The sequence below is a fragment of the Artemia franciscana genome, chromosome 19 (assembly GCF_032884065.1).
Source record: "Artemia franciscana chromosome 19, ASM3288406v1, whole genome shotgun sequence".
Classification (NCBI taxonomy): Eukaryota; Metazoa; Arthropoda; class Branchiopoda; order Anostraca; family Artemiidae; genus Artemia; species Artemia franciscana.
Window position 1 is genome coordinate 20,407,268 of NC_088881.1, and position 26,072 is coordinate 20,433,339.

General features: G+C 37.4%; 1 protein-coding gene across 5 annotated transcripts in view; it reads left to right on the forward strand.

The window, feature by feature from the left end:
• The window catches only part of LOC136039398 (sorbitol dehydrogenase-like), a 92,588-nt gene that overhangs the window by 46,607 nt on the left and 19,909 nt on the right, over window positions 1-26,072 (forward strand). For all 5 annotated transcript variants that reach the window (XM_065723101.1, XM_065723099.1, XM_065723102.1 and 2 more), the window contains 2 exons: window positions 1,881-2,065; window positions 22,284-22,456. In XM_065723101.1, the coding sequence (XP_065579173.1) occupies window positions 1,881-2,065; window positions 22,284-22,456 (358 nt within the window). The remainder of the gene's footprint in view (window positions 1-1,880; window positions 2,066-22,283; window positions 22,457-26,072) is intronic.

The window sequence follows — 26,072 nt, forward strand, 5'->3', positions numbered from 1 at the left end:
ATAAACTGGATTGTGATATTTTATTATGTGTGTAGGGTTCTGGAAAACAAGCACACTACTGAGAACTAAGCTAGCTTGATCTCTTTAGGAAAATAAGCTTGTATAGTAAAAGTTATTGATTTCTTAACCGTTAAAAGACTACTGATAGATTTAAGAATTAGTCTTCTATTTTCTACAAACTACTTAAGAATTTTACTGCTCTTTTCTTGTCTTGTTGCGTCTGTGTTATGTTTTCAGTAAACCGCTCGTTTTTCAAATTCTACTACCACTACTAATAGTAATAACAGTAAAAACTCGCCGCAGCATTGAGCCACCTGAGGCCAACGCAGCTACGCACACTCCTCCATAACATTATATTCAATGCTTCCTCTTTATACCCTCCCAGGAAGCTCTCATTTCCTTTTAAATCTTTCTTTACTACATCCTCCCACCCCAACCGCCGACGATCTGCTTTCCGTTTAGCTCTAGACGGTTGGCCGAAAAGGACTATCTTTGGTAATCTATCATCCGCAGTACCCTAGTGATCTCAACCTTTCTCTCACTATAGCCCTAGAAAGCGAGATTGAACCACACTTTTCGCACAGCCTACTGTTTTGAAATACGGCCAGTCAGTCGGGTACCCAAAACAACCTGTAGGCAGTTTCTCTGGAAAGTGTCAAGCGAACCTTTGTTGCTATTTCGAGTGTCCATGCTTCAGAATCATATTTAATCACCGTCATCACTGTAGCTTCCAATATTCTAACCTTAGTTCTCTTACTTATCTTCCTATTCTTCTAAACTTTTTTTAAACTATGAAAAAACACCCTGATTCTTGGCTATTCTACTTATAACATCTTCACTGCTCCCGCCGTCTTTGCTGTTACTACTACCAAGGTAGGTGAAGCTGTCCACTTGATCGATTTTTTCGTAAACCAATGTCTTCTTTTCATCTTCGCTTATTCCTAGCCTTAGTGACTTAGTCTTCTTAACATTAATTTCCAAACCTACTGTAGCACTCGCAAAACCTCTAAAAGTTCATTCATTTTGCTCACACTTTCATCTAGGATGCATAAATCATCAGTATAATCCAATTCCAGGAAATATTTGCCTTTCTATTTGATTTTGTGTCCCCCCATCGCCTTTCCTCTGCTCCCTTAGACAAATTCCTTTAAAATGATCCTTATAAATGGCGATAGAAAACAACCCTACTGAACTCCTGATTTATTATGAAACCAGCTACTAACCTCATTTCCAACCTTACCGCCGCTGTGTAATTCTCGAAGTTGAACACTATGGGAATATCCCGTGCCAGTTAATTTGAAACAGTTTTTAGATATACAATCCATAAACTGCGAAGCACTAATTTTTATGAGTTAACTCCGCTTTTTACTTTCAGCAGAAAAACTTCCATCGACGAACGTAAGACCACCATAAAACATCTGACAAGAGTTAAAAAATAAATCAGGATAACACGAACTCTTTGTAATAGTTGTAAAAACACGAACTTTTTGCTAATGACATAAAAACTGTAATTTAGCGCAAAAATGCACATGCATGAGCCAGTATCACTAATTTTGGAAGGAAAAGAATCCCTTTTCAAGTTCAAATTTTGCTCTTGGAATGGATATGCGCGCTCAATGGGAGTGATAACATGCAACCCAAGAAAGTTGTAAAATGCAAAGCTAGATCCAGCTAGCAAAAGTTGTACAATAAGAATGTCCAAACTTTTTGTTAATTTTAATCGCATCTTTGACTCCTAGTCCACCTCCTGATAAAATACTTACATTTAACCGAGTGGAACTCACTTCCAGCAAATTACCATCTACATAGCAAGGATATTCCCCCTTGCTATGCAAGTACTATCAAGATACTTACCATTTTAAAACATATTAATATTTTAGACTGCCTCAAAGTATGTCGTACGAATACGGAGCACTGATTGAACCTCTTTCTGTTGCTGTGTACTCTGCAGAAAGAGCCGAAGTGGGACTTGGATCAAAAGTATTAGTTCTTGGTGCTGGTCCAGTAGGCTTACTTTGTTTACTTGTTGCAAAAGCAGCTGGTGCTGCCTCCATAGGAATTACTGGTAAGTTGTTTTTCATCCATAACCGATTTTTAGCTGCTGAATAGAGTAAACCGAAAAAAAAATCTGTATTCTAAGGTTAGTAGCTATAGCTATTACTGCATTTGTTCTTAAACACACGTCTCCAGCATTTTCTTTGTTGCCGCTTCTTTTTTTCAAGATAGGTTACGCATGCTTTATTTCTATTCTCAAGCCCCTTCGTAATTTTCTCCCGTTTACATTTTATATTAGCTAAAATCCTGATATAGTATTAATCTGGCTTTAAAGAATTCAAGTGTACCCATAAATTTTAAAAGGGGGGGGGGAATTTAATTAGATGAAAAACTTTTTACATGCATATATATATGCATTTGATAAAATGTCACATATACCCTTCTAAGAGCCGCACAAGTTAAGAGACAAATGACTCATCGACAATACTCAACAAGTCAATCCCCCCGACAAGAATGGTGTCGATCTCCACTGGGACCACTAATCTTCAGGTCTAAAATCCAATTTCTAACGGCACGCAAAGAGTAACTTAGGCATGAAGCCAAGGGTGTGTTTCTCATTGTAAGGGCAATAAGTTTCAAACGGAAGGATGATCAAACTCAAAGTATTTCAAGGTTTTTTGGGGGCCAGTGATAACGCTACTTCAAATTTTGGTTTGGGTGAAAAGGACAAGATATTTCTTTTCTTCGGCACTCACAAATGAGCTTACGCTATGTTTTTTTATGGCACTTGGTATTAACCAAGTGACATATAGATAGAAAAAATGAGGTATTTTCAACTTACGAACGGGTGATCGGATCTCAATGAAATTTGATATTTAGAAGGATATCGTGTCTCAGAGCTCTTATTTTAAATCCCGACCGGATCTGGTGACATTGGGGGTGAGTTGGGAGAGGGGAACCTAAAACTTGGAAAACACTTAGAGTGGAGGGATCGGGATGAAACTTGGTGGGAAAGATAAGCACAAGTTCTAGATACATGATTGACATAACCGGAATGGATTCGCTGTCTTTGGGGTAGTTGGGGGAGGGGTTAATTCTGAAAAATTAGAAAAAATGAGGTATTTTTAACTTATGAACGGGTGATCGGATCTCAATGAAATTTGATATCTAGAAGGATATCGTGTCTCAAAGCTCTTATTTTAAATCCTGACCGGATCTGGTGATATTGGGGGAAGTTTGGGGTGGAGGAACCTAAAATCATGGAAAACGCTTAGATTGGAGGGATTGAGATGAAACTTGTTGGGAAAAATAAGCAGAAGTCTTACATACGTGATTTAAATAATTGGAACGGATCCGCTCTATTGGCGGGGGGGATAATTCTGAAAAATGAGAAAAAATTACGTATTTTTAACTTACGAAGGAGTGATCGGACCTTCATGAAATTTCATATTTAGAAGATCCTCGTAACTCAGATCTATTATTTTAAATCTCAACCGGATCAAGCGTAATTGGGGGGGGGGGCAGTTGGGGGGACCGGAAATCTTAGAAAATACTTAAAGTGGTGAGATCAGGATGAAACTGGATGGGAAGAATAGAAACCTGTCTAAGATACGTGACTGACATAACCGGACCGGATCTGCTCTCTTTGTAGAATTGGGGGGGGGGGTAATTTTGAAAATTGAGGTATTTGTAACTTACGAAAGGGTGACCAGATCTTAATGAAATTTGATATTTAGAAGGATCTTGTGCTTTAAAGTTTTAATTTTAAATTCCGACCAGATCCTGTGACATTGGGGGGAGTCGGAGGGAGAAACCGGAATTCGTGGAAAACGTGAAAATTGGGGTTTTTTTATCTTATGAATAGATGATCGGAACTTAATGAAATTTGATTTTTAGAAGGAATCCATGTCTCGGTGTTCTTATTCTAAATCCCGACCAATCTTTTGACATTGGGGGGAGTTGCTATTTGTTGTTCGCGTTGAATTGAAACAGTGGTTGTCAGCTGTAGTTTTTTTTCTTTCTTCTTGACTGTAATTTTAGGGTAAAATTTATCTCTATGCATTGAAAGCTCGGAATATTTTGTATATATATTATTTTTAAATTTATTTGCTTAGGCACTTTAATTTATTTGTTTGGGCAGAGTGGAAAGGAAAAATAATTGTTTTACACTTAAGTAAATAAAGGTGATTAGGCTTGAATTAGACGTGGTCTTATGCATCTGCACTCCCAGAGCTTTCTCCAGGGTCGAGGGAAGGATCATGTTGCATACAAAAGCAATACGTTGCTTAAAAATAATATCAAGGGAAGTTGAATTCATCATGGATTCATGAATTCACCATGAATCGTGAGTCTATATTAAAATTGAAAACTGTCAATTAAATTGACAGTTTAAGGCACCGTGTATAAATTTGTACAGCATAATCGAACTCTGTAAATTTTGGCTACTACATTACCGGCACCTACAAACAGCCCCTCCCATTTAATCTGCTATCAGCGATCCAGTGAATATTATCCTTGAACACGATTTTGGCAGAAATTTTCTCAAAATGCCTTTGCAAACTCGAAACTTTGAATGAAACCAACTTGTAATTTCTAAAAAAAAAAAAATCTAATAATAAAGTAACACTACAAATTATTGATTGTTATATATGTACTGGAATACATTAATTTAAAATTAGATTCTTTAAAAGTTAGTGTTACAAAAGTGAAGCCGAGTTTCGCGTTCAAGAGAAATCTTACTTGTCTACCCGTGAAAAAATCTAATGTCGCTTATGTTTCTACTTGTTTGAATGTTCTTCGGAGCACTTGCACCGGCTTTGTCTAATTGTTGAGATAGAGAGAGAGAGAGAGAGAGAGAGAGAGAGAGAGAGAGAGAGAGAGAGAGAGAGAGAGAGAGAGAGGGGGGGGGGAGGGGAGAGAGAGTGAGAGAAAGAGAGATAGAGGGGGAGAGAGAGAGATAGAGATAGAGAGACAAAAATCCCTAAAATAAACAGAGTCACGCACACAAACACACGAAGACAGACAGAGGGACATGCAAACATCTACTCAGACACACAGGAAGAGATAGAGAGAGACAAAAACAGATGCAATCACACAGAGTCAGACATTCAAACACTTAAAGATAGAAACAGAAACATGTAAACACATGTAAACATGTAAACACGTAAACATAGTGAGAGAGGCAAGGAAACCGTCGGTCAGATACACAGGCACAGACACACAGAGAGGGACAAAAACACCTACAAACACAAAGAGTAAGACAAACGAACACACTAAGACAGCCATAGAAACAAGCTCACACCCACACAGACACACAGGAACAGAGAGAGAGAGACAGGGGGAAATAGAGAGAGAGAGAGAGAGACAAGCAGAGAGAGGGATAAGCAGAACACATACAAACCCACAGGGTCAAACACAAAAAGGCAGGTACAGAGAGAAGAAAACAATCGCTGAGACACACATACACAGAGAGAAACAAAAAAAACAACGTTCACACAGAGTCAGACATAAAAACACACAAAGGCTGTTTCCTCCTCAACGCCCCGCTCTTTACACTAAAGTTCGACTCTTTCCTTCAATTCTACTTTTTAAAACAGTAAAAAACTTTAGCGTAAAGAGCAGGGTGTTGAAGAGGAAACAGCTCCTTTCATACACGGAGTAATTTCTGTTCGTTTTAAGTTTTAATGTCGCTCCTTACTTTCAGTTAAAAAAAACGTATTTTTTATTTAATTTGTGAACGCTACTGAATTAATGCATGTTTGATTTTGGCTTTCCGCACATGAATAATTAAAACAAATTTTGCGTAAGATTTTTTTTTTCTAAATGGCTTTCTCTTAGTTTTAATCGGACAATTTTGAGAAAAATTGGTGGTGTAGGAGGCCTAGTTTGCCCTCCAATTTTTTGGTTCGTTAGAAAGGCAACTAGATTTTTTAATTTTGAACGAACGTTTTTATAAGTAAAAAATATACGTAATTTATGAATTAACTTACGTAACGAACATATATATTCGTATGTTTTTATTATGCATATGAGGGGGAACAGATAAAGACACGAGCATGCACCCGCTCAGACACATAAGCATAGTGAGAGAGACAAGCAAACATCTGCTCAGACACATAGGCTCAGAGATAGAGACAAAAACACCTAAGAACACACAGAGTCAGACATACAAACACACAAAGAGAAAGAAATCAAACAAACGCTCACCCAAACGGGCACAGAGATTGAGAAAGACAAAAACAAATATTCAGACGCACAAACGCACATAGACAGACACGGGGACAAGTAAACACACACTCAAGCACACAGGCACAGAGAGAGAGAGAGAAATAAAAGCACTTATGACTACAATAAACTCCGCTAGTTGATGCGTCCCGAGTGTTTGACTTAACTAAAACTAGGTTACGCTGAGTTAACTGCTTTCTAGTTAGGTTGGGTTAGGTTCACTAAGCATGACAGGCCACGCCACGTGAGCCTAAATGAACATAGCTTGAAAGCAGTTAACCTAATGTAATCTATTCTCATGTTCATGTGTCCTTTGTGTGTAAACACTCGGAATTTATCAACTATCTGAGCTTATTGTTGTCAGAAGTACCTTTATTCATTTTTTTTAATCATTCAGCAACTAAGGCAATCAAAATTTACCTACTAGCTGAGCTTGTTGTATGCAAAAAAGCTTTTTATTAAATTTTTGATATTTAGTCACCAACTAAAAGACTCGCGATTTACCAAGCAGCTGATTATGGTGCAGTTAAGTTCTTTTATTAATATTTTGGTATTGAGCCAGTAAGTAGAACACTCGGAATGTATCAAATACCTGAGTTAGTTGCACTCAAAAGTGTTTTTATCAATTGTCAGTCAGCAAATGAGACAATCGGAAATTACCCATTAGCTGAGTTTGTGGTATGCTAACATGCCTTTATTTATTTTTTTGGCTTAGATAACTATTAAAGGACTCAGAAATTAACCAAGTAGCTGAATTTATTGTGCTCAAAAGTGCTATTATTAAATTCTTTGATTCACTGTCGATAACTAAAACACTCGGAATATACCGGCTAGCTGAGTTTGTTGTGCTCAAAAGTACTTTCATTTATTCTTTTTGTGCTCTGTCAGTAACTAAAACACTCGGAATTTATCCATTCCCCTCAGTTTATTGTTGTCAAAAGAATTGTTTTTAGATTTTTGATGATCGCTCAGCAGCTTAGACCTTCAAAATTTACCTACTAGCTGAGTTTTTTTCCATGCAGAAGATAATTTTTTTTTTAATATTTTGATATCAAGTAACCAATTAAAAGACTTCGAATTTACCAAGTAGTTGAGATTGTTGTAGACAAGTGTTTTTTTTTTAATTTTTGGTACTCAGCCAGTTACTAAAACACTCGGAACTTATCAACTACCTGTTTTTTTTACATTTTTCATGATCGCTCAGCAGCTTAGACCTTCAAAATTTACCTACTAGCTGAGTTTTTTTCCATGCAAAAGGTCATATTTTCTTTTAATATTTTGATATCAAGTAACCAATTAAAAGACCTCGAATTTACCAAGTAGTTGAAATTGTTGTAGACAAGTGTTTTTTTTTTTTTTTTGGTACTCAGCCAGTTACTAAAACACTCGGAACTTATCAACTACCTGGTTTATTGTTATAAAAATTTTCCATGAAATTTTTTATACTCAGTCAGCCGCTAAGACACTTCAAATGTACCTAATAGCTGAGACACTTCACAATGCTTTATTGCATCATTTCCCTCATGGGGCTGTTGTATCATCGCTTAAAATATATTGGGCCTTATTAATTTTGACTTTATGCATACTCCAATACTAAGAAATACTTTTCAAAAGGCTTTATTGTATCATTTCTGTCAGATCGCTGTCGTATCATCACTTAAAATGTATATGACTTTATTAATTTCGACTTTATGCATACTCCAGTACTATAAAATACTTTTCAAAAGGCTTTTTTGTATCATTTCCCGCATAGGGCTGTCGTATCATCACTTGAAATATATATAACTTTATTAATTTTGACTTTATGCATGCCCCAATACTAGATTCAGACGGCTTCATTGTATCATATCCCTCATGGGGGCATTGTATCATCGCTTAAAATATACAGAACTTTATTAATATTGACTTTATGCATACCCCAATACTAAGCCCTACTTTTAAATATTCGAAGTCCCAAAAAATTTCAGTCCTAAAAATTGTGTCCCCAAAAATTATAAGACCAAAAAAAGAAAAAAATTTCCCTACAAAAATTATTTTTCTAATAGGAAAAATTATATCAATATCATCTTCATTTTGTATTTCGAGAATATCACAAGTTTCTTTTGCTTTAAGTATATTCTATGTCATTTTAAGATATGTAAGAAAAAATTCTAAATGCACAAGTTTTTAAGACAAGTTGAAAAAATTTCTAAGTAAAAAAATTAAAGTTAAAGAAAACAAATTCAGGGGTGGGGGACATTGGGGCCCTGATGGGGGACTTGGATCCCTGGGGGAGGACATGGGCCCTAGTTGGGAAGTTAGGGATCCATGCTCACGCGCAAGCTCCGGTAATAGAAAATAGATATGCTCAGGACCATTACTTTACGAGAATGATATCTGGCCGGTTGTATTCATAATCAGTTATCAATAATCAATGATAGGCTGTATACCATTAGAGTACAAATAGATCTCTTCCAATTGTATATTAGAATCAATATCAAAACTTCGTTTATTAGACATCATGCCACATCAAGCTCGCTTCAATTGTTGAACTACATACTTGGCAAACGAAACTCAGATAATAATGCTTACACAAGTTTCCTTATCAACCGGAAACAATTTCGTAATACAAAATGCTCGATAGACCCGATGTCTCCAATATCACATTCGGATATGTGTATGCTTGGACTAACAAGATATATGTTCTTAAAGTAATGGGATATGTGTGCTTAAAGGTACCCAACCGCTTGTATCCAAAGGCCCTATTTTACCGAGAAATAAAAGCTGGCTAGCGTTTCTGAGAATTTTCTTTGTCACCCGGAAATTCTGATAACGCCATATTCGTAGGGCTGCGATTTTGTCAATTGAATGTTTTCGTCGAGAAAATAGGCATATATTGTTTCCAGAAATTTTTGAATCTCCTAGAAGTTTTTAGATGAATAGAAGGGACTAGCAACTCCAAATAGTCGTAGGAATGGTGGGAGTACTAGCCACTCATATTTGCTCATGGGATACGGGGGTACTGGCCACTCGTATTCGTTGATGAGATAAGGGGGTACTAGCCACTCGTATTTGTTTATAGCATACTACTTGTCTAATCTCCAGGGCTGCAACCCGGACTTTTGTTTTTGGGGTGCTTATTTTGTCGGGGGAGGGGTACAAAAAAACTGAAAAAATTCATCAAAAATGTGAAATCAAGAAAAATTAGAGAATCTTTAATTCTTCTTGACTTATGAGAAAATTTCTGGTCTATGCTGTTATTATGAAACTAAAAAGCAACATTGAACCCCAAAATGAGTAGAATTCATTCCGTACAGGAGTAGGACTGCCCCTTTTCATCCCAACATCCATGGTCACATGGTCACAGAAACTTCGGAGGGTGCTCACTACATCAGAAATTTAGAGTTTGTTTAATCTGAAAGTTACTGGAGACCAACCAGCCGCAAGGGTATTTCGCTTGCGAGAAGGGTATTTTCATTGGAGGGGGGAGAATTTCCCACGGGGGATGCCTTTCCCGGCAAGAGGAAGCATTTTTCAGGGAAGGGACTTTTCTCGAGGGTATATTTTCTGCAGGAGGGGATATTTTCCGGGGGGTATTTTCCGTGGGGGGGATTTGATACTGGGAGTTAAATGACTACCCCTCCTAAATTGTGTGTGTAGTATGTCAACAACAAATTATTGTTGCCTAGAATTATACAGTTTACTCTTGAACTCTATTGTACATTTAGGATTTACATAAAAAAAAATATATTAATGACGATAAACAAATTTAATGAATAAAAATAAATAAATATATTATTTAGGGAATTAAATAACCATAATCTGAAATTCTCAATTGGTTATTAACCAGGGGGCACAAGGTCTAAATGAAAGGTCCGTCCTTGCAAGTAGGACATTGAAATGCGCTCTTTCAGGTATCTGTCATCATTCTCCTTCCTACGCAATGCATCACCCCCCCCCCTTCATAATGGCTGATGCGCAACTTATACATCAATAAGCATTACCTCATGAAAATTCAACTGAATCAAAGTTAATAAAGCATTAAAATAAGTGTTCTCTTAACCATTGATCTTGTATAGACTACGTGACTTATCAGGCACGAATACTTCACCGTACGGCATTACTTCCTCTGCATCTGGGAAGCTCAACATACGGTTTTTTATACTCTTAAATCGACTGCCTATCTGAGAATTTTTCAGCCGATAGCAATTTGGTCCCCTTTAGACCAAAATCTCAGTTTGGTGACAAAAAATGGCAGAAAACGCTACTCATGTGGCACAACCTTTTTGGTCGCTTAAAAAGGACGCTATAACTGTTATTTTAGGTTTGAATGAACCCTTCCTCGATCTATTAGGACTGTTGGTTCGATACGAGTGGGGCTAGGCCTGTGACCACACCCCCCCCCTGTAAAAATATCCTCTTCGGGAGATGTCCCCCTGTGGTTGGTTGGTCACCGATCACTTACAACTTATAAAAAAATAGGACCAGAACTCTCAATTTCTGATCGAATGAGCATCCTTCAAAATTTCTACGACCATGAGGCGGAATTGGGGATGAGGAAGGGGCAGACCCTTTACTATAAGGAATATTTTTAAGGTCTAAACTAATTCACTCTCTCAGGTAAATTCTCTGTTGTTGTACAATTTCAAACATTTGTATATAAGGACTTTAAGCCTCTAAAATGGGATTTCCTGATTGTTTTGTAGTTAGGGAGGGAGGGAGATGCCTCAAAGGGTATACTTTAACGTCAAAACATCCCAATTCTCACTGACCCTTCAGATAAATACAGAATTAGTTCTAAGGGAGAAACGAGGGGAGGGTGGGGGCGTAAATTGATACTTTTTTGGGCTATATTTTTCGGGTTGGGGATACAAATAAACTTAAAAACACATCAAAAATGGGAAATTGAATTTTAATCCCTCTTGATTTCTGGGAATATTTCTGGTCTTCTCTATTATTATGAAAGTAGAGTAACATTAAACCCCGAAATGGGTAGAGTTTATTCCGTTTAGGTGAGGGACTGACCACTCCTCATCCCCACCCCACCTCATCATGGTCATATAAATTTTGGAGGGGGCTCATTACGCCAGAAAACGAGAGTCCTGTTTTATAAGTCAAAAGTGATTGAAGACCCAGCAGTGATGGGAGGGGATATTTCCCGGTGGGTATTTACTGTGGGGGGACATAAACACTAGCTCCCAACGCAATCATCCCTGGGGAGAAAAAAAACAAGCAAAGTAAACACACATCCGTGATCTTTCTTCTGGGGAAAAATGCAAAAAGTTTTCATTTTGTAGATAGGAGCTTGAAACCTCTACCGTAGGGTTCTCTGATCTGCTGCATCTGTGGTGTGATTTCATTAAGATCACTTGTCTTTTGGTGATACTTCCCCTCTTTTTGAAAATTGGGCAAATTTTCTCAGGCTAGTGGCTTTGTTAGGTAACATCAAACACAGTACATTTTGTATATTTGGAATCAGTATTGTTATCAGAATGACTTTTCAAAAGTTTTAATTATAATTGAGCCGAGCCAATCCCTACTTAAAGTTCGTTAGAACGAACCGTTTGATAAGAAACGATAGCAAGTACAAATGGGCTGAAAATACTTGCGAATACATCAAACTCAAACCCGTTGTTTTAGGAGAACTTTTTTTTTGGGATGACTGATATCACCAGAGGAGGCGTAAAACTCATGTCTACGTCATATTTTTGAATTGTTAAAGGGAGTCGAAACACTTTTAAGAAACTAAACGTGCTAGGCATAGGGACTAAAAGCTATATAAACTTCACTGCTATAACTGTTACTATTGCTGCTATTACTAACAACTCTTATGAGTACCAAGCCACCCAGGCCTGACACTCTGCCCCAGTCTATACAAAGGTTCATTCTTTAACCCCTCCAATTAGTCTTCCAATTTCTTTTAATGTTTTTCTTATGGCCCCTTCCACCCGTTTGAGGACGATCTGCTTTTTGTTTGACTCAAATTGGCTTCAGTTCAAGTTTTAGAAAACGTCAGATAATTCCCCGAAAAATGTGACAGTTGGCTCCGGTTAATCAAAGCCGCTGCTTCACTGCCGTTAAATGCAAATTATGTAGTTTTGCACGATGGAAAATAGAATCTCATTTATTTTTACCCATGATTTTGGTGTAGTAATTTTAGTTGGGGTGGGGGGGGGGGGGGGGGTTTATGAAGTATAAACAATTCTGCACGAAAAATTTCACAGAATAATAGAGAAAAACTGTAGTTGCATATTACAACGTTTCAGCTTTTATCTGGAGAAAAAAGTCTTATTAGAAAATTTTCATTAAAGATTAGAATTTAAAGATCTGAGAAAATCAGCTTTACAGCAAAATTAAAAGGGAAAAAACTACGACTGTTGAAAACACTGTAATTGTATTCAAGTTCGCCAAAATCATTGTAAACCAGCATTTTCTGGAGCTTAATGATTTCTCATTTGTTACTCAGTTATGTTCAAATGCAATAATACCTGTTAGGTAACAGACTACTTGACCCTTAATGAACTATCACCTAATACGTAGTTGCTCAGGTTAGAATGTACGGTGATTGCATAACTACCAGCGCATGTGTATGAATTGATTGAGAGAAGCCTCACATTTCGGGGATGAGGAGACAAAATTAACCAAAATACGTAGTTATGCCAAACGTATCGAAAATGTAATAAAATTTATAAAAATCTGGGCTATTATGTGCATGGTACGGGCACAAAGATCCCCCTCTCATTGGCTTAGGTATGTGTTTTTGATTACCATGGCCCTTGGTTTACTCTTTGCTAAGTTGCAGTTACTACTACGACAGGGCTGTTGTTGATGATATTGTGGTACTTGTTTGTTTTGTAATTTCTGTACATCTACGCCATTCCGTGATACTTCTTTGGATCTGATCATTCCGTAAAATTCTGTTAGAACTGCTAATCCTATGAAGTCTATTACATCTTACTGTACTTGAAAATTCCATATATTTTTTCTGTAAAACCAAAGTATCCACTCTCAAAGAACGAAATCTAACATAAATACTCGTTCATTGGCCTAATTTACATATAATTGCTCCTTTTTTCTAGCGATGGAACCTCATTCTAATAGTTTATATTTATTTTCTAATAATTATTCTAATCAATAATTCTAATAATTTAGTTAATTTCTGTTTGAGCTTAGTCTTAGCATATTACAATAATTTCTATATAACAAGCGTTGCCATTGGCTTTAACTGCAAGCTAATAATTTTATTCATTGTCTTATCAGAGACTTCCTGTTTTTGTGTCTCACTCGCATGTTTTCTTTTTTCACATTTTTTTTAAAGGTAACAAATAACTTTTTTCCTCTGTGTTTAGGGTAAGCTAAATGTAGTTTGTGTAATTATTTAACCGTAATTAAACTGATTTAAAATCAGAAGCAGAGGAAGTTTGAAACTAGATTTGCACTCATTGCGCCTCAATCTTACAAAGCCTGCGAAGTCACTAACTATGGCACATTTCACCTCTCCTACAGCCACCTCGGTGTCTCTGATCCTAGCTTTGTCCCTACTTGCTCATTATCTCTTACTTTATGTTAGTGTTCAGTCAGTAGCCCTTTGGACGGACAGCTTAATGGTCACGTTAGACAGCTTAATTCAGACTGTTGCATAAAGACTGAGAGAAGTACTTCTGTAGATAGATATATAAGTGTATTTCAAAAGCCCAAGGACCATATACACACAAAAATATAAATAAATAACAAACAAGCAAGGAAATTAAACAACAGTGCAATTACAAACATGCACAAAAACAGAATAGCCTACAACGCGAAAATATCTAATCTAACGACAAAAGAAATTAATCATATAAACTTTTTTAAGTGTCAAATTTGCTCTTTACTTTGAGCAGATATTTTTTTTTTTATTAAACCATACTCTCTTTTAACATAAGGAAATCAAGAAAAATAGGGGTCCAAACTTTTTCTTCTTACTAAGGATTTACACGTATACACTCCCATTCGAAATATTGGGGTTGGGTTGCTATTTTGAAGAATGCCAGGAAGCATCAAATTAATTAAATGATTTTCCCGTAAATCAAAGAGCACCGGGCATTTCTGGAGAATGATTGCGTCAGAAATTGCGTCTTTATTGCGTCAGAAATTAATTTTTCACTCGTATGTAGAGAACTTTCAAAGGTGAGGGAGGGCAATGGGTTTTTTGGGTTCCATTAGCCAGCTTTGCCTCCCATGAGCTGCATTTATGTTTACAGCTTGCTCCCTTTTTTCATGTAAAATATAACATAAAGGCGTTATGTGATATTTTCTGTTAAACCAAAGTTCTTAACCAACATTTTAAAACTTGCTATCGATAGGTTCAATGCAAATACCCATATTAATTTTTTGTTCATCAAAATACTTGAAAGTTACTGTTTCCAGAGTTAATGTAGGCTACTAGTGTTAACACTGGCGTCGTTAAGGAAGAGCAAGAGGGGGTAGTTTCCCCTCCAATAATTTGGAAAAAATCTATAATTTATTAAGTAGCTTTGAAACTGTTGCCCGTTTTAAGTGTCAAATTTGCTCTTTACTTTGAGCAGATATTTTGTTTTTTTTATTAAACCATACTCTCTTTTAACATAAGGAAATCAAGAAAAATAGGGGTCCATAATGGACCCCTATTTTTCTGGACCATCCATTACACTTCATAATAAGTTCCACATTAATATTTTTCCAATGTACTGCCTTTAAAACCTACCTTATCATCAAGTAAAAATGTGAGCCTAGTTAATTGCAAAATTGAAAAAATGTTCAATGCTTCCTGTTTCGCCGCGTTTGCTCAGGTCAATTGTTCCCCCTGATATGTAAGGTGGTTTTACTTTTAAAATCTATCAGCATTAGTGGTGAATCTGGCTGAAAAACCAAGTGTATACGACATTCGCCTTCGCCCAACCCGAAGGCTTGTTTACATTATACTACTGTCGTCTGCAGCAGCTCATTGACGCCAATTTTAGTAAAAGCCAAGCCCCAGCACTTATATTTATGATTGTTTAATGCGTGCTTATTGCTTATAATGTATTGGGATAATGTTTTTAAATTTACCAAGTAGCGTGTTTATTAAATAGTTACTTTTCCTCACTACCGCATGAATAGCACCTGCTCCAATAATACCCCCTCTTGCCCCCCCAACAAATGTATCATTATTTATTTTCTCTGACCATATTGTATAGGAGGGTTAGTCGTAGAAATTTGAGAGATGTTGATTCGATCTGAAATTGAAATTTCTGGCTGCCCTATTTAGGGACTTTTATTTCAGTGCACTTGTTCCCCTTCGGTGCCCTTTTTGTTCACGGGCACCCCTCTCAAAATGACCCGAAGGTCCAAAAAAGTGCTACCAGGGAAGACATGCTCGACTAACCCCAAGGGCAGGCAATCCAGTTTCTGCAATTAACGTATTCTTCATAGACACATTTTATTAAAAAGGGGGGGGGCATGCCACGCATTACTGAAACCGTAATCTTTCATTTCAAAAGTGTCGTCATGCGGACGGGGGGAGGCAGTTGCCTACCCAATAATTTGGAGTAAAAATTATAATTCATTAAGTAACTTTAAAACTGTTGCTTGTTTTAAGCTTCAAATTCGCTGTTTATTTCGACCAGAAATTTTTTTAATTAATCTCAGCTCATTTTTAATGTAAAAAACGCGAAGAATGGTGATCGATTGCGCTTCCTCATTAATATTTATATAGAAATACCGCCTTTGAAGTCTTATTATCAAGGAAATAGGTCACCTACTTCTTTTACAAGCTCAGCGTAACATCAACCAGGGTGAATTTTGCTCTTGTTGGCAGGCCTAGTACTTGAAATACATTATAGTGAGAAACAAGTTCGGTTGTTTTCAATATCTAAATTAACCTATAGCATGTTAATTAAGCGTTTAAGCTAGATTAAGCAATTATCTGATACTTGGTCTACGCTATATCATAGGGCAGTGCCGAAGGAATTCAGACCTACAGAGACCTAAGAACCTAAAATCCCGAGCATTGAATGGAATTATACTTTTGTTGCTATTGAAACTTGTTCCAGTGGCACCAATCATGGGGAAGGGGGCTATTTGCCTCCTGGATTTCCCCCCATCCCTTGATTTCAAAACGATATTTTTATTTTGGTATTTTCATGGAAAAAAGAAGAAAAAAAAATCGCTCCATCCTTAAATTTTTTATTAGTATAGAATTGAGGCGGTTGAGAAGGAAAAATGTTAAAAAACAATTCTTAGACCTACTTCATAATGTCTAGAATAATTGTAGTTAACACATTTTGACTGCAGCTGCGCTATAGTTTACCCACAACCTCCCCCCCCCTAGTATGCAAATATATAACCCAAATTATACATGTTTTGTGTTTTTTGCCATGCACATTCTTGTTTCAACCCATGAAATTAAATAGAAAAGATAATAAATATTTAAGGCATTGAAGATAAGTATTAAATAAAAAAAAAAGTTTTTTTTAAACAAAAGTACACGTTGTGTGTGTCATATAGCACTTTATGATTGCCTTGACAGCTCAGAATTGGCTAATAAATGTGATTTTAGAGGTCCTGAATTGCCCCGTAAACATGAGGTTCCAGTGAAATTATGTAGGGGTACAATAGTTCGATATGAGACAGCGCAAGAGTTTTTCAAAAATACAGTGTTGTATGCTGTTATTGATGTTCCAACTGCAGAGATTGAAAATGGGCTAGAAGAGAACAATTTGGACGTTTTGAACAATTTAAGCGTAATACTAGGTGCAAACGAAACGAAGGAAGACAGTGTAAGCTTTGTGTGAAAAAACTAGAAGATCGATTTTGAACACTGCATATCTGAGCTACAGAGTTTTTACGGAGCCGAGGATATAAAAAACAAAAAGCTTCTAGAAACTTGACTTAATACTCCTGCCGAAATGCTTCCGGCGTCGAGAGTGATGCTACATGGTGCCTCCATTTGGACCGGTCTCTTGCAAGGATGTGGACATTCTCCTGAATATTTGCCATGACTAAGAAGGCACCTGTCGTGTCCTTCCATCTGGTTTGAGGACGACCTCTTGGGCGTTTCCCACCGTGCAGCACGGGATCAAAGTCAAAAATCGTTCGTGCGGGAGTCCCTGGGGACATGCGAAGGAGATCTCTGTACCAGCGTAGTGTTCGTTGGGCGAGTTGAACTGAGAAGGGCGTTTGAGCAGTTAACACCAGGAGGTCCTCGTTGCTAACAAAATCGTGCCAGCGTAGTTCTTCAATGCGGTGAAGATGTTTTGTTTGGGCTATATTTACGGTGCTAAGCACAGACTGAGTGGCTGGCCAAGTTTCGGCTCCGTAAGAAATGCTCTAGAAAGAGCATCTGTTTTTGCTGAAAAAAAACTTGAAATGTGTGTTTCCTCTGATATTTGATCTATTTAAACAGTAGGGGAGATGTGGGGAAGATGGGACAAGGGTCAGATGGGACATGGTACCTTTGTGAAAAATTTTTTTTTCAAAAATCCCGCCTGAATGACGAACGACGTGCCATCTATCAGTAAGTATGCATGTGTTTTCCTGAAGAAATCGAGAAACATTTTCATCAGAGATTTTAGGTAAGAGTTTTTTTATGGGTGTTTGAGTAAGAAAAAGGACCTGGTTTTTACAAAAAATCTTTTGAACAGTTCGTTGGAGGGTATTGAATGTCTTTTTGTCTGAAGTAGTTTTCTTTAGGCTACAAAATGTTGTTCAGTGGTTGACCTGAACTACCATCTAGGGGCAGAATATGAAGTTTGTGTGGAGAGCTACCTGTTTGGGTACTCTGGGACACGTGTTCCTGGGTACCCTGGGACACTTTTTGTTCATTGTGTCCCAGGGTACCCTCATTTCAACAACTTATAATGTAATGTAAAGGTCAAGCTGTGAGACCAAACTGCCTGATATACACCAGATAATATTTCAAACTGTGTTAGCCATGGCAACAATAAAAACGGTTCTTTGCTTTTCGTTCCTAAAAGTATCATTTTTTGCAGAATGCCGAGGAAGAGGAAGTCTGATCCCTCTCTTTATGCCTGGGATGAAGAAAACATGAAGGCTGCTGTAATGGCTCACTTAAAAGATGGAATGCCAATCAGAACTGCAGCAACACTGCATGCTGTTCAGAAATTGACACTTTCTCGGTACTGTAAGGCATATTCCGCGTCAGCAGACAAAGAAAAAGTTGCATTTCGCTTCACGCCACGCTATGATGTGAAAAAAGTATTCTCTTCTGAAATGGAAGATTCACTCGAATCTTATGTTCTACTTTCATCGCAAATGAACTACGGACTTACCAAAAAAACGGACAAAGAAATTAGCTTGGGAATTTGCCAAGGCGAACACCCTGAAATACCCTAAATCATGGGATGACAATGAAGCAGCAGGAGAAGACTGGTACAAAGGTTTCATGGAGAGACATACAAGAATTTCCTTGAGGAGACCGGAAAGCACCAGCCTTCATCGCAACCTTGGTTTCAACCGTGCTGCAGTTGACACATTCTATAAACATCTTGAAGAGCTACAGTTGAAGTTTCATTTTCCAGCTGACCGCATCTACAACATGGATGAGACGGGCTTATCGAATGTTCAACAGAAATGCCGGAAGGTACTTAGCCCTAAAGGTGTAAAGCAGCTAGGAGCAACTACATCACAGGAAAGAGCAAAACTAGTTACAATGGTTGGAACTATCAATGCGATGGGAAGCTTCATTCCCCCTTACCTTATCTTTGGAAGGACCCGCTTTGTTGAAAGACTCTTAGATGGGGTACCACCAGGGACAAAAGCTGTCGCCAGTAGAAAGCCCGGAAATGCATGGATGACGACCGAGTTATTCCTTGGCTACTTTGAGCACTTTAAAAGGTACGTAAGGAGCTCTCCTGAGCAACCAGTCCTTCTTCTCATGGACAACCATGATAGTCACATGAGCTACAGCTTCATTTCTGCTGCGAAAGAGATGGGGTTGCAAATACTGACATTTCCTCCACACACGTCAAACAGGCTGCAGCCCCTTGATGTGACCGTCTGTTCACCACTTAAAACATATTTCTACCAAGCTATTGAAAACTGGCTAAGAAACCATCCTGGAAGACTAGTCACGGAATACGAAATCTCTGAACTTCTTGGGGTTGCTTTCCCTAAAGCATTCAACCCAACCAACATAATGAGTGGTTTTTCTAAACCAGGAATCCATCCGTTTAATCTCAATGTCTGGGAAGAATCAGACCTTCTTCCATCCCTGACTCCCGTCAGCCATCCCTGCGATCCGACAGATGAAGTGCAGATCAATGTCGGCGCAGGGAGCAGCTCATCAACGCAAGCGGACAGTGGGCTGTCAGACAGGGATTCAGCGGGCGCTGGTGGTTCAGTCTGTGTTCTGCTCGATCAAATACTTCCCCTTCCTAAACGTCAAATTTATATTCAAAAAAAAAAAGGAGGAAGGAAGCCTGGCCAGTCCAAGATTTTGACTGCAACCCCCGTTAAGGATGCCATTTTTGAAACAGAGAGGCAGAGAGACCTGAAGAGAAAAAAGAAGGAAGAAGCAAAGGAAAATAAAAAACAGAAGATAACGAAAAGAAAGCAAGATAAAAAAGAGATCAAGCAAAGGTGGCTTTAGATTTTAGCGACAGTAGTGATGCTGCTTCTGTTGAGCTCTGTGCTGACACTGATGATTCCTTTAACCTGAGTGACATGGAAGAGACTGTGAAAGAACCAACGGAGATAAAGCCTGGCGATTTTGTACTGCTTAGGTACGTCAGTAAGAAAAGTTCAAAGTATTATGCTGGTGAAGTCTTGGAGATTGAACTGGAAGGGTACAGTGTGAACTTCCTAAAACGGAAAGTCCCTACGTGGAAATTCGTATTTCCACAGCCAAAGGACGAAGCCTTTGTCACGACAGATGAGATCGAGTTACGCCTACCAAGACCGAATCTTAGTGGAGGCACAGAACGGGCTGTGAAAGCCCTGACTTTTGATATTGACCTTTAGCAGTTCCCCGTTGAATGAATAATGTTACAAGTTTTTTTATTATGTTTTTATTTTCATTGAAGTTGACTATAGGTTTGTAATAAATAAAATTTGATCAAAAAGTGCACTGTGTCCCAGAGTACCCTTAACCGTGTCCCAGGGTACCTTGGGGTCAGGGTACTCTGGGACAGAAGAGGAGGGTTCGGAAAATCATTGGTACCAAAAAGATAGATTAAGAAAATAATCTACAAAAAATCTGGGAGAAAGCCCAAGCAATTCCACTTAAGTGAGTAGCAGAATCAGGTGATTTGGCCAAAGCGTTCTCCAGATATTGGACCTACACTTGAAAATGTCCCAGGGTACCCACATCTCCCCTACTTCATTATTCCTGCGAATTCTGCGTCGTATGAAAGACCCTTTTTTTTTCCTTTGATGGTTGAAGACGTACTGCCGCAACACCACGGGGCAAGTAAGATTATCTTAACTTGCACTGTTGGCAATTGAAACAGAAAACACAGACGACTGAAATTTTCGTAACAAGTCTGTGTGTATTGTAGGTTTGTTTATATGTACATTAGTCTAATTTGGAAGCATCATAAGATTCGTGTTACAATATAATATTAGACTTGGAATTATATGTATAAAACTTGGAATTATCCTGTATTGTTGGGTTTTCTTTATATGGCCCGCTTATTTCAATGCTATTTATTAATATAAAGCAGCGAACCCAAAAGACATAAATAATATTTCAATGAATCATACATAGTAAAAGTTTAGCACAAAAAGTTTTATCTTACAGAGTCAAAATCTGTTCAAAATTGCGTGCAACTGAATAGAACAATACACGGGGCTGTTAGAATGGTTCTTGGTTCAACTATAAGATAGAGCATCCTGTGCTGGGATGGGAGGTTGGGGACGTGGAGGGTGGATGGGTTCTGCAACATTAGTGGTGAAGCCTGCTAAAAAAGAGCTGAAGGTATACGAAATTCCCCTTAGCCCACATAAAAGCTTTTTAAAACTATACTACTGTCGACAACAGCAACCCATTGGTAATAATCTTAGTAAAAGCTTGCTCACCAATGCTTAATTTTATGTTTATTTAATGTATGTTTATTGTTTATTATGTATTGTGTAATATTTTCAATTTAACCTAGTAGCGTCTTCGGTAAAAGGCAACTTTTCTTCAGTAGCGCTGGAATAAAATTCTTGCCCCTTCTGGTTTGGAAAGTCTGAATGTCCAATAAATACTTCTCAAAGGATGACACGAAACACTTGAATCCATGGGCATTATTCACGTTGTTCATTGTTCACTGATAAGTTCAGGGACATTGGTGATCATGCAGCAACTTCTATGAACTAGATCCATGTAAGGATTTTCGATCTGACACGAGGAAACCCTCTCGTAGTTTTCCCGCGTAGGGAAGCTGGGTCAAAACATGATTTTATTTCTGCATCCAAGCTAGGTCCAAAAAGAACTCTATTTCCTTCATCCTCAGATATTAAGCCGGCTAAAAAGATATAGATACATGAACTAGTTTTTGCTAGTGCTACTCCCAACATCTTATTGTGGTTGCCAATAATTACAGATTTATACTTAAGCCTTTATGTAGTTGGAAACCTTCCCTCTGTATGGGATCCAGGGTAAAGGTGGTACAGGGCTGTGAAGAATGATTTCTTTCCTACTCTTTCTTAACTATGTCTAGTTTCATATCTATTTCAGATCATGTTTCAGATCTATTTAGAGCTTCATATATGTATGAGCATAGTGCAATAGGGGAGAATTAATTTAGCTATGGTGTGATCAGTTTTTGAGCGCTAAAAACGGATGAAGGTACAGAGATACCAAACTGAAACTCTGAGATCACTGAAATTTTTTTGGAATCATAAAACTAGATCAATTCAGTTTTTGTTCAGCTTTGAGACGCACGCTTTCAGGAGATCATAAGGTGGCAACCCTCAAATTTTATTTGTGTAGGTTTTTCTAGTTTGAATTATATTTAAGGAGTTTTGTGCGGTCTGAAAATATAAAAAGGGAAGGATAACAAATAAAGTTTAAAAGTATGAACATTGCCTATGAATGAGATTTTTTCTGTGCAAAGATTTTTCTCTGTTTTTATCTATTTTCTTAGACATATTGCAATCGCGCTTGGATTTTGCTGAAGAACTTGGTGCAGATTATACCCTGCTTGCAAATGGTCATGGATCGGCCACTGCTGCTGATTTGATTAAAGCGAATATTGGTGAAGTTAATGCAGCATTTGAGTGTTCTGGTGCAACATCGAGCCTTCAACTTGGAATTAAGGTAAATACGATGTGGATAATGTGTAGGCCTATATTCAGCACAATATTTAACATTTTCAGCAGCATGTTAAAGAAACTAAGCAGAGCCGGAGTCAGGAACTCAGGAGCAAAGAACAGTTGTTCCGTAACAAGAGCTGCAATGTCAAGTTCAATCTTTTTTGCTTTAGAAAACATTTAGTAGAAAAATAATAGTATAAGGTATCGTAATACTGCGACCAATTGACCGTGAACCAGATTAACACCTCTGGCGGATTAATATAAAAATAAAAAAAAATAATCATCAGACTAAAAATCTCACTACAACCATCTATCAAAGATCCTCATAATGCAGTCAATAGTTTTGTGACTAGTACTGACAAGAAAGCTCATTTTTACTAAAGAAACATTGATTTCCTAAGTTTAACTAGTAAAATATATCTTGCATTACTCGACTTTATAATAAATGTTGTATGATTATACAAATGAGTTACTTTAGATGGCGTTGGTGAATCGAATGAGATTTGATAAATTACGTGATAATGAGTAAAAGTAATATCTGTTACGATGAATTTGACTAAACTTATCAATAGATTCTCAAAATGTGACGGATTTTATAAGGTTATTGTTTAAGAATCGTGAATACTTGGGTAGAGAGTTGCAGCAGCCGAGCTGAATGAAATCCGTTTTACGGTGTATATGCAGCCTGAAGTTGAGGAGTAATCTATGGTTGTTTTGCTACCGGAGCAACACTTTCGAAAGCTTTTAAAATTATGTACCCAAAGAAAATCTCTTAATTAAATTATGACTCGTTTGTTGAAGACTCTCTCAGAATATGACACTTCTGCTTAAACCTAACTAAACTCTCTATTTCCTGATACACATCTAATATTATATGTTAATATTAATGTAATAATAATTAATGTAAGTAATATTAATGTATGATTTTTTGTGTTTTATATATACTTTAATATAAAGTTTTCTTGTTAGTTTATTTTTTTTCTTTTATTGTTTATTTACTCCGCTCATTCTTCTGTTGTTGTTTGGCAGAATATAAATAAAATTAATTAACTAATCAATAAAACATAGCACATACAAAAGCTACTGTCTGTTGTGCTACTTTGCCCCAAAGCATGAAATTCCTTGTTTGGTTCCAATTTATTGAGTTAAGAACAGTTTTTTCTTTGACAACGAACTGTCGTCAAATGCTTATCAGAAACCAAAAATAGGCATATCTGACGAGTAGCAAATCTAACTTTTCACTCCCTGAAGCTGGATGGGCTCGACAATTCTTCTTTAAAGGTCATTCTAAGTGAAAGATAGCAACGAAATTTTCTTCATCTAAAATGCTTATTTGATACCCTTTAAGGGTAAACAAATCGGCTAAAGCTGTAAGCTCCTCCCCATTAATGCCCTAATAGAAAATTACTTCCGTAGTCTTTCACTTGTCTCACACTTTCACTCCAAAATTTGTTTGTAATGTGCAAATTAATGGTGAAACTGTTAAGACCTGTTACACTTTTAAACGTTATAACGAGGGCCACATCCGAGAAGGGGGTACTGGGTTTGAGCCCCTACCCCCTAAAAAATTATCGCCCGGCTCCTAAAAACTTAATAAAAATGCATGTACATAAATTCTTGATGTGTTTTTTTAAGTTTTTATACCCCCCCCCAAAAAAAATCGTGGATACGTCCTTGGCTATAACTCGTGAACGATTTCAAACAAAGTGATATCTATGCTTCGATCTGCTCATCGGGGCTTTCATTCAGTGCTGAATGTCATTTTTTTGTCGGAAACAAATCAATAAAAATCACAGGAGCAAGGATTATGCTTCAATTTCTTAGCGGTGAGAAAATTTTTAAAAGCTTATCAGGCATGCACGACGCCGTTTGCTGTCTCAACCCCAAGCACAGAAATATAATGATAATGAAATATAAGAAATATAATGAATACCCAGCAGAAAAAATCCAACAAAGAAAATGGTTTCGCAAATGACAGAGAAAAAGAATAATCTATTCAATATACCGACTCATATATGCTGATATAAAGCATGCACAGCTGTATCCATAAGAAGGCATAGCCCGTTCAGAAACTACCTTTAGCGAGGGCGGGCTCTCAAATGTTGCTGAGAACCTCCAAGAGGCTTGGCTAGATAAAATACCTCCACAGGCCTTGTTCAGGTCGCACTCGTTAAAACTGCCCACATGGCTCGATCCGAATTTCTAGAAATTACATATTACCCCTGACGATCTTCTCCAAGTTGAAGAGTAAATAGCAAGAGACATGGATTGGGCCTTCCTGAAATCTGTATCAGTAGACGCACGTGCCGTGACAGTCCGTGCGATTCAGCCACTAGAAAATCAAGCCAGTTTGTGGGGATCACAAGACCAAGTTTCAGTTGTCAATGCCAGAAAAGCTTCGTCAGCAGCTATGTCATTGCTCTCTAGATTTTCAGTAGGGAGTCTTTACTTCCAAGAAAAACTGATCCACTCAATTCATAGAAGTCTTGTAGTATGGGTCTAAGAAATACCTATACGAAGTTGTCATAAAATTAATATCCATGCCTGCCACCAATATCCTTTCTGAGAATGGATTTCAAGCCTGATTAGTTAATAATCCAATGGTTTGTGGTAACAAACTGTAAGTAAGGAGCAACTCGGCCAAATAGCAACCGAAACTCTAAAAATCGGAATTTTTATAACAATAGATAAATGAAATGAACGGGCTTTTTATGACTCTTGATATATAAAATTTATCAAGTTTCATGTATCCATCAAAAGCTACGAGCCTGAGAAAACCTGTATATTTTCTTAGAAAGGGTGGGAATGCCCCTAAAAAGTCAATGCATCTTAATAAAAAAAAAAAAAAACACGATCAGACTCAACACATCAGAGAGCCATACTGTAAGGTTCTCTGGCTTCTACCTGGATTAAATAAATAAAAAAAGTTTTTTTGACGGAAAGTAAGGAGCGACATTAACACTTAAAACGAACAGGAGTTACTTCGTATATGAAAGGGGCTGCTTCCTCATCAACGCCCCGCTTTTTACGCTAAAGTTTGATTATTTCTTTTAACTCTACTTTTTAAAACAGTAAAAAACTTTAGCGTAAAGAGCGGGGCGTTGATGAAGAAGCATCAACGCCCCGTTAAGGAATTCTTTGACAAATCAAATCGCTGTTATTGAATACGAAGCACCATATTCAAAACTGACGATGGAACAAATCAGGATGGCTACAATAACTATCTACGCTATAAATATTAGAAGCGAAAATTTATGAGTATTAATATTTCTTATAGCTAGCCAGTTAGGTTTCGGGAAATATTTAAGAAATAAAACAGCCTAGTAGGCTATGCTGAGTTTTTGTTTCCACTTTGTCTTAATTTCCCGCTCAATTAATACATTTCTAAGAATTGTTAACAACCAAAGTTTGCTAGCTAACACAGTTGTTTTACGAGCTAATGGAAAATGCAAGCTAACATTGTTAGTTGGTAACTCCACTGCGGAAAAAAAGAAGTTATTGATATATTACATCAGTCATTGGAAAACCACGTCATTAGGTTGGCATACTAACTAGTAAGAGTCAATCACCAGACCTATCGAACAGAAAGGCACTTTTCGGGGCATCAGAACCAGGAACAA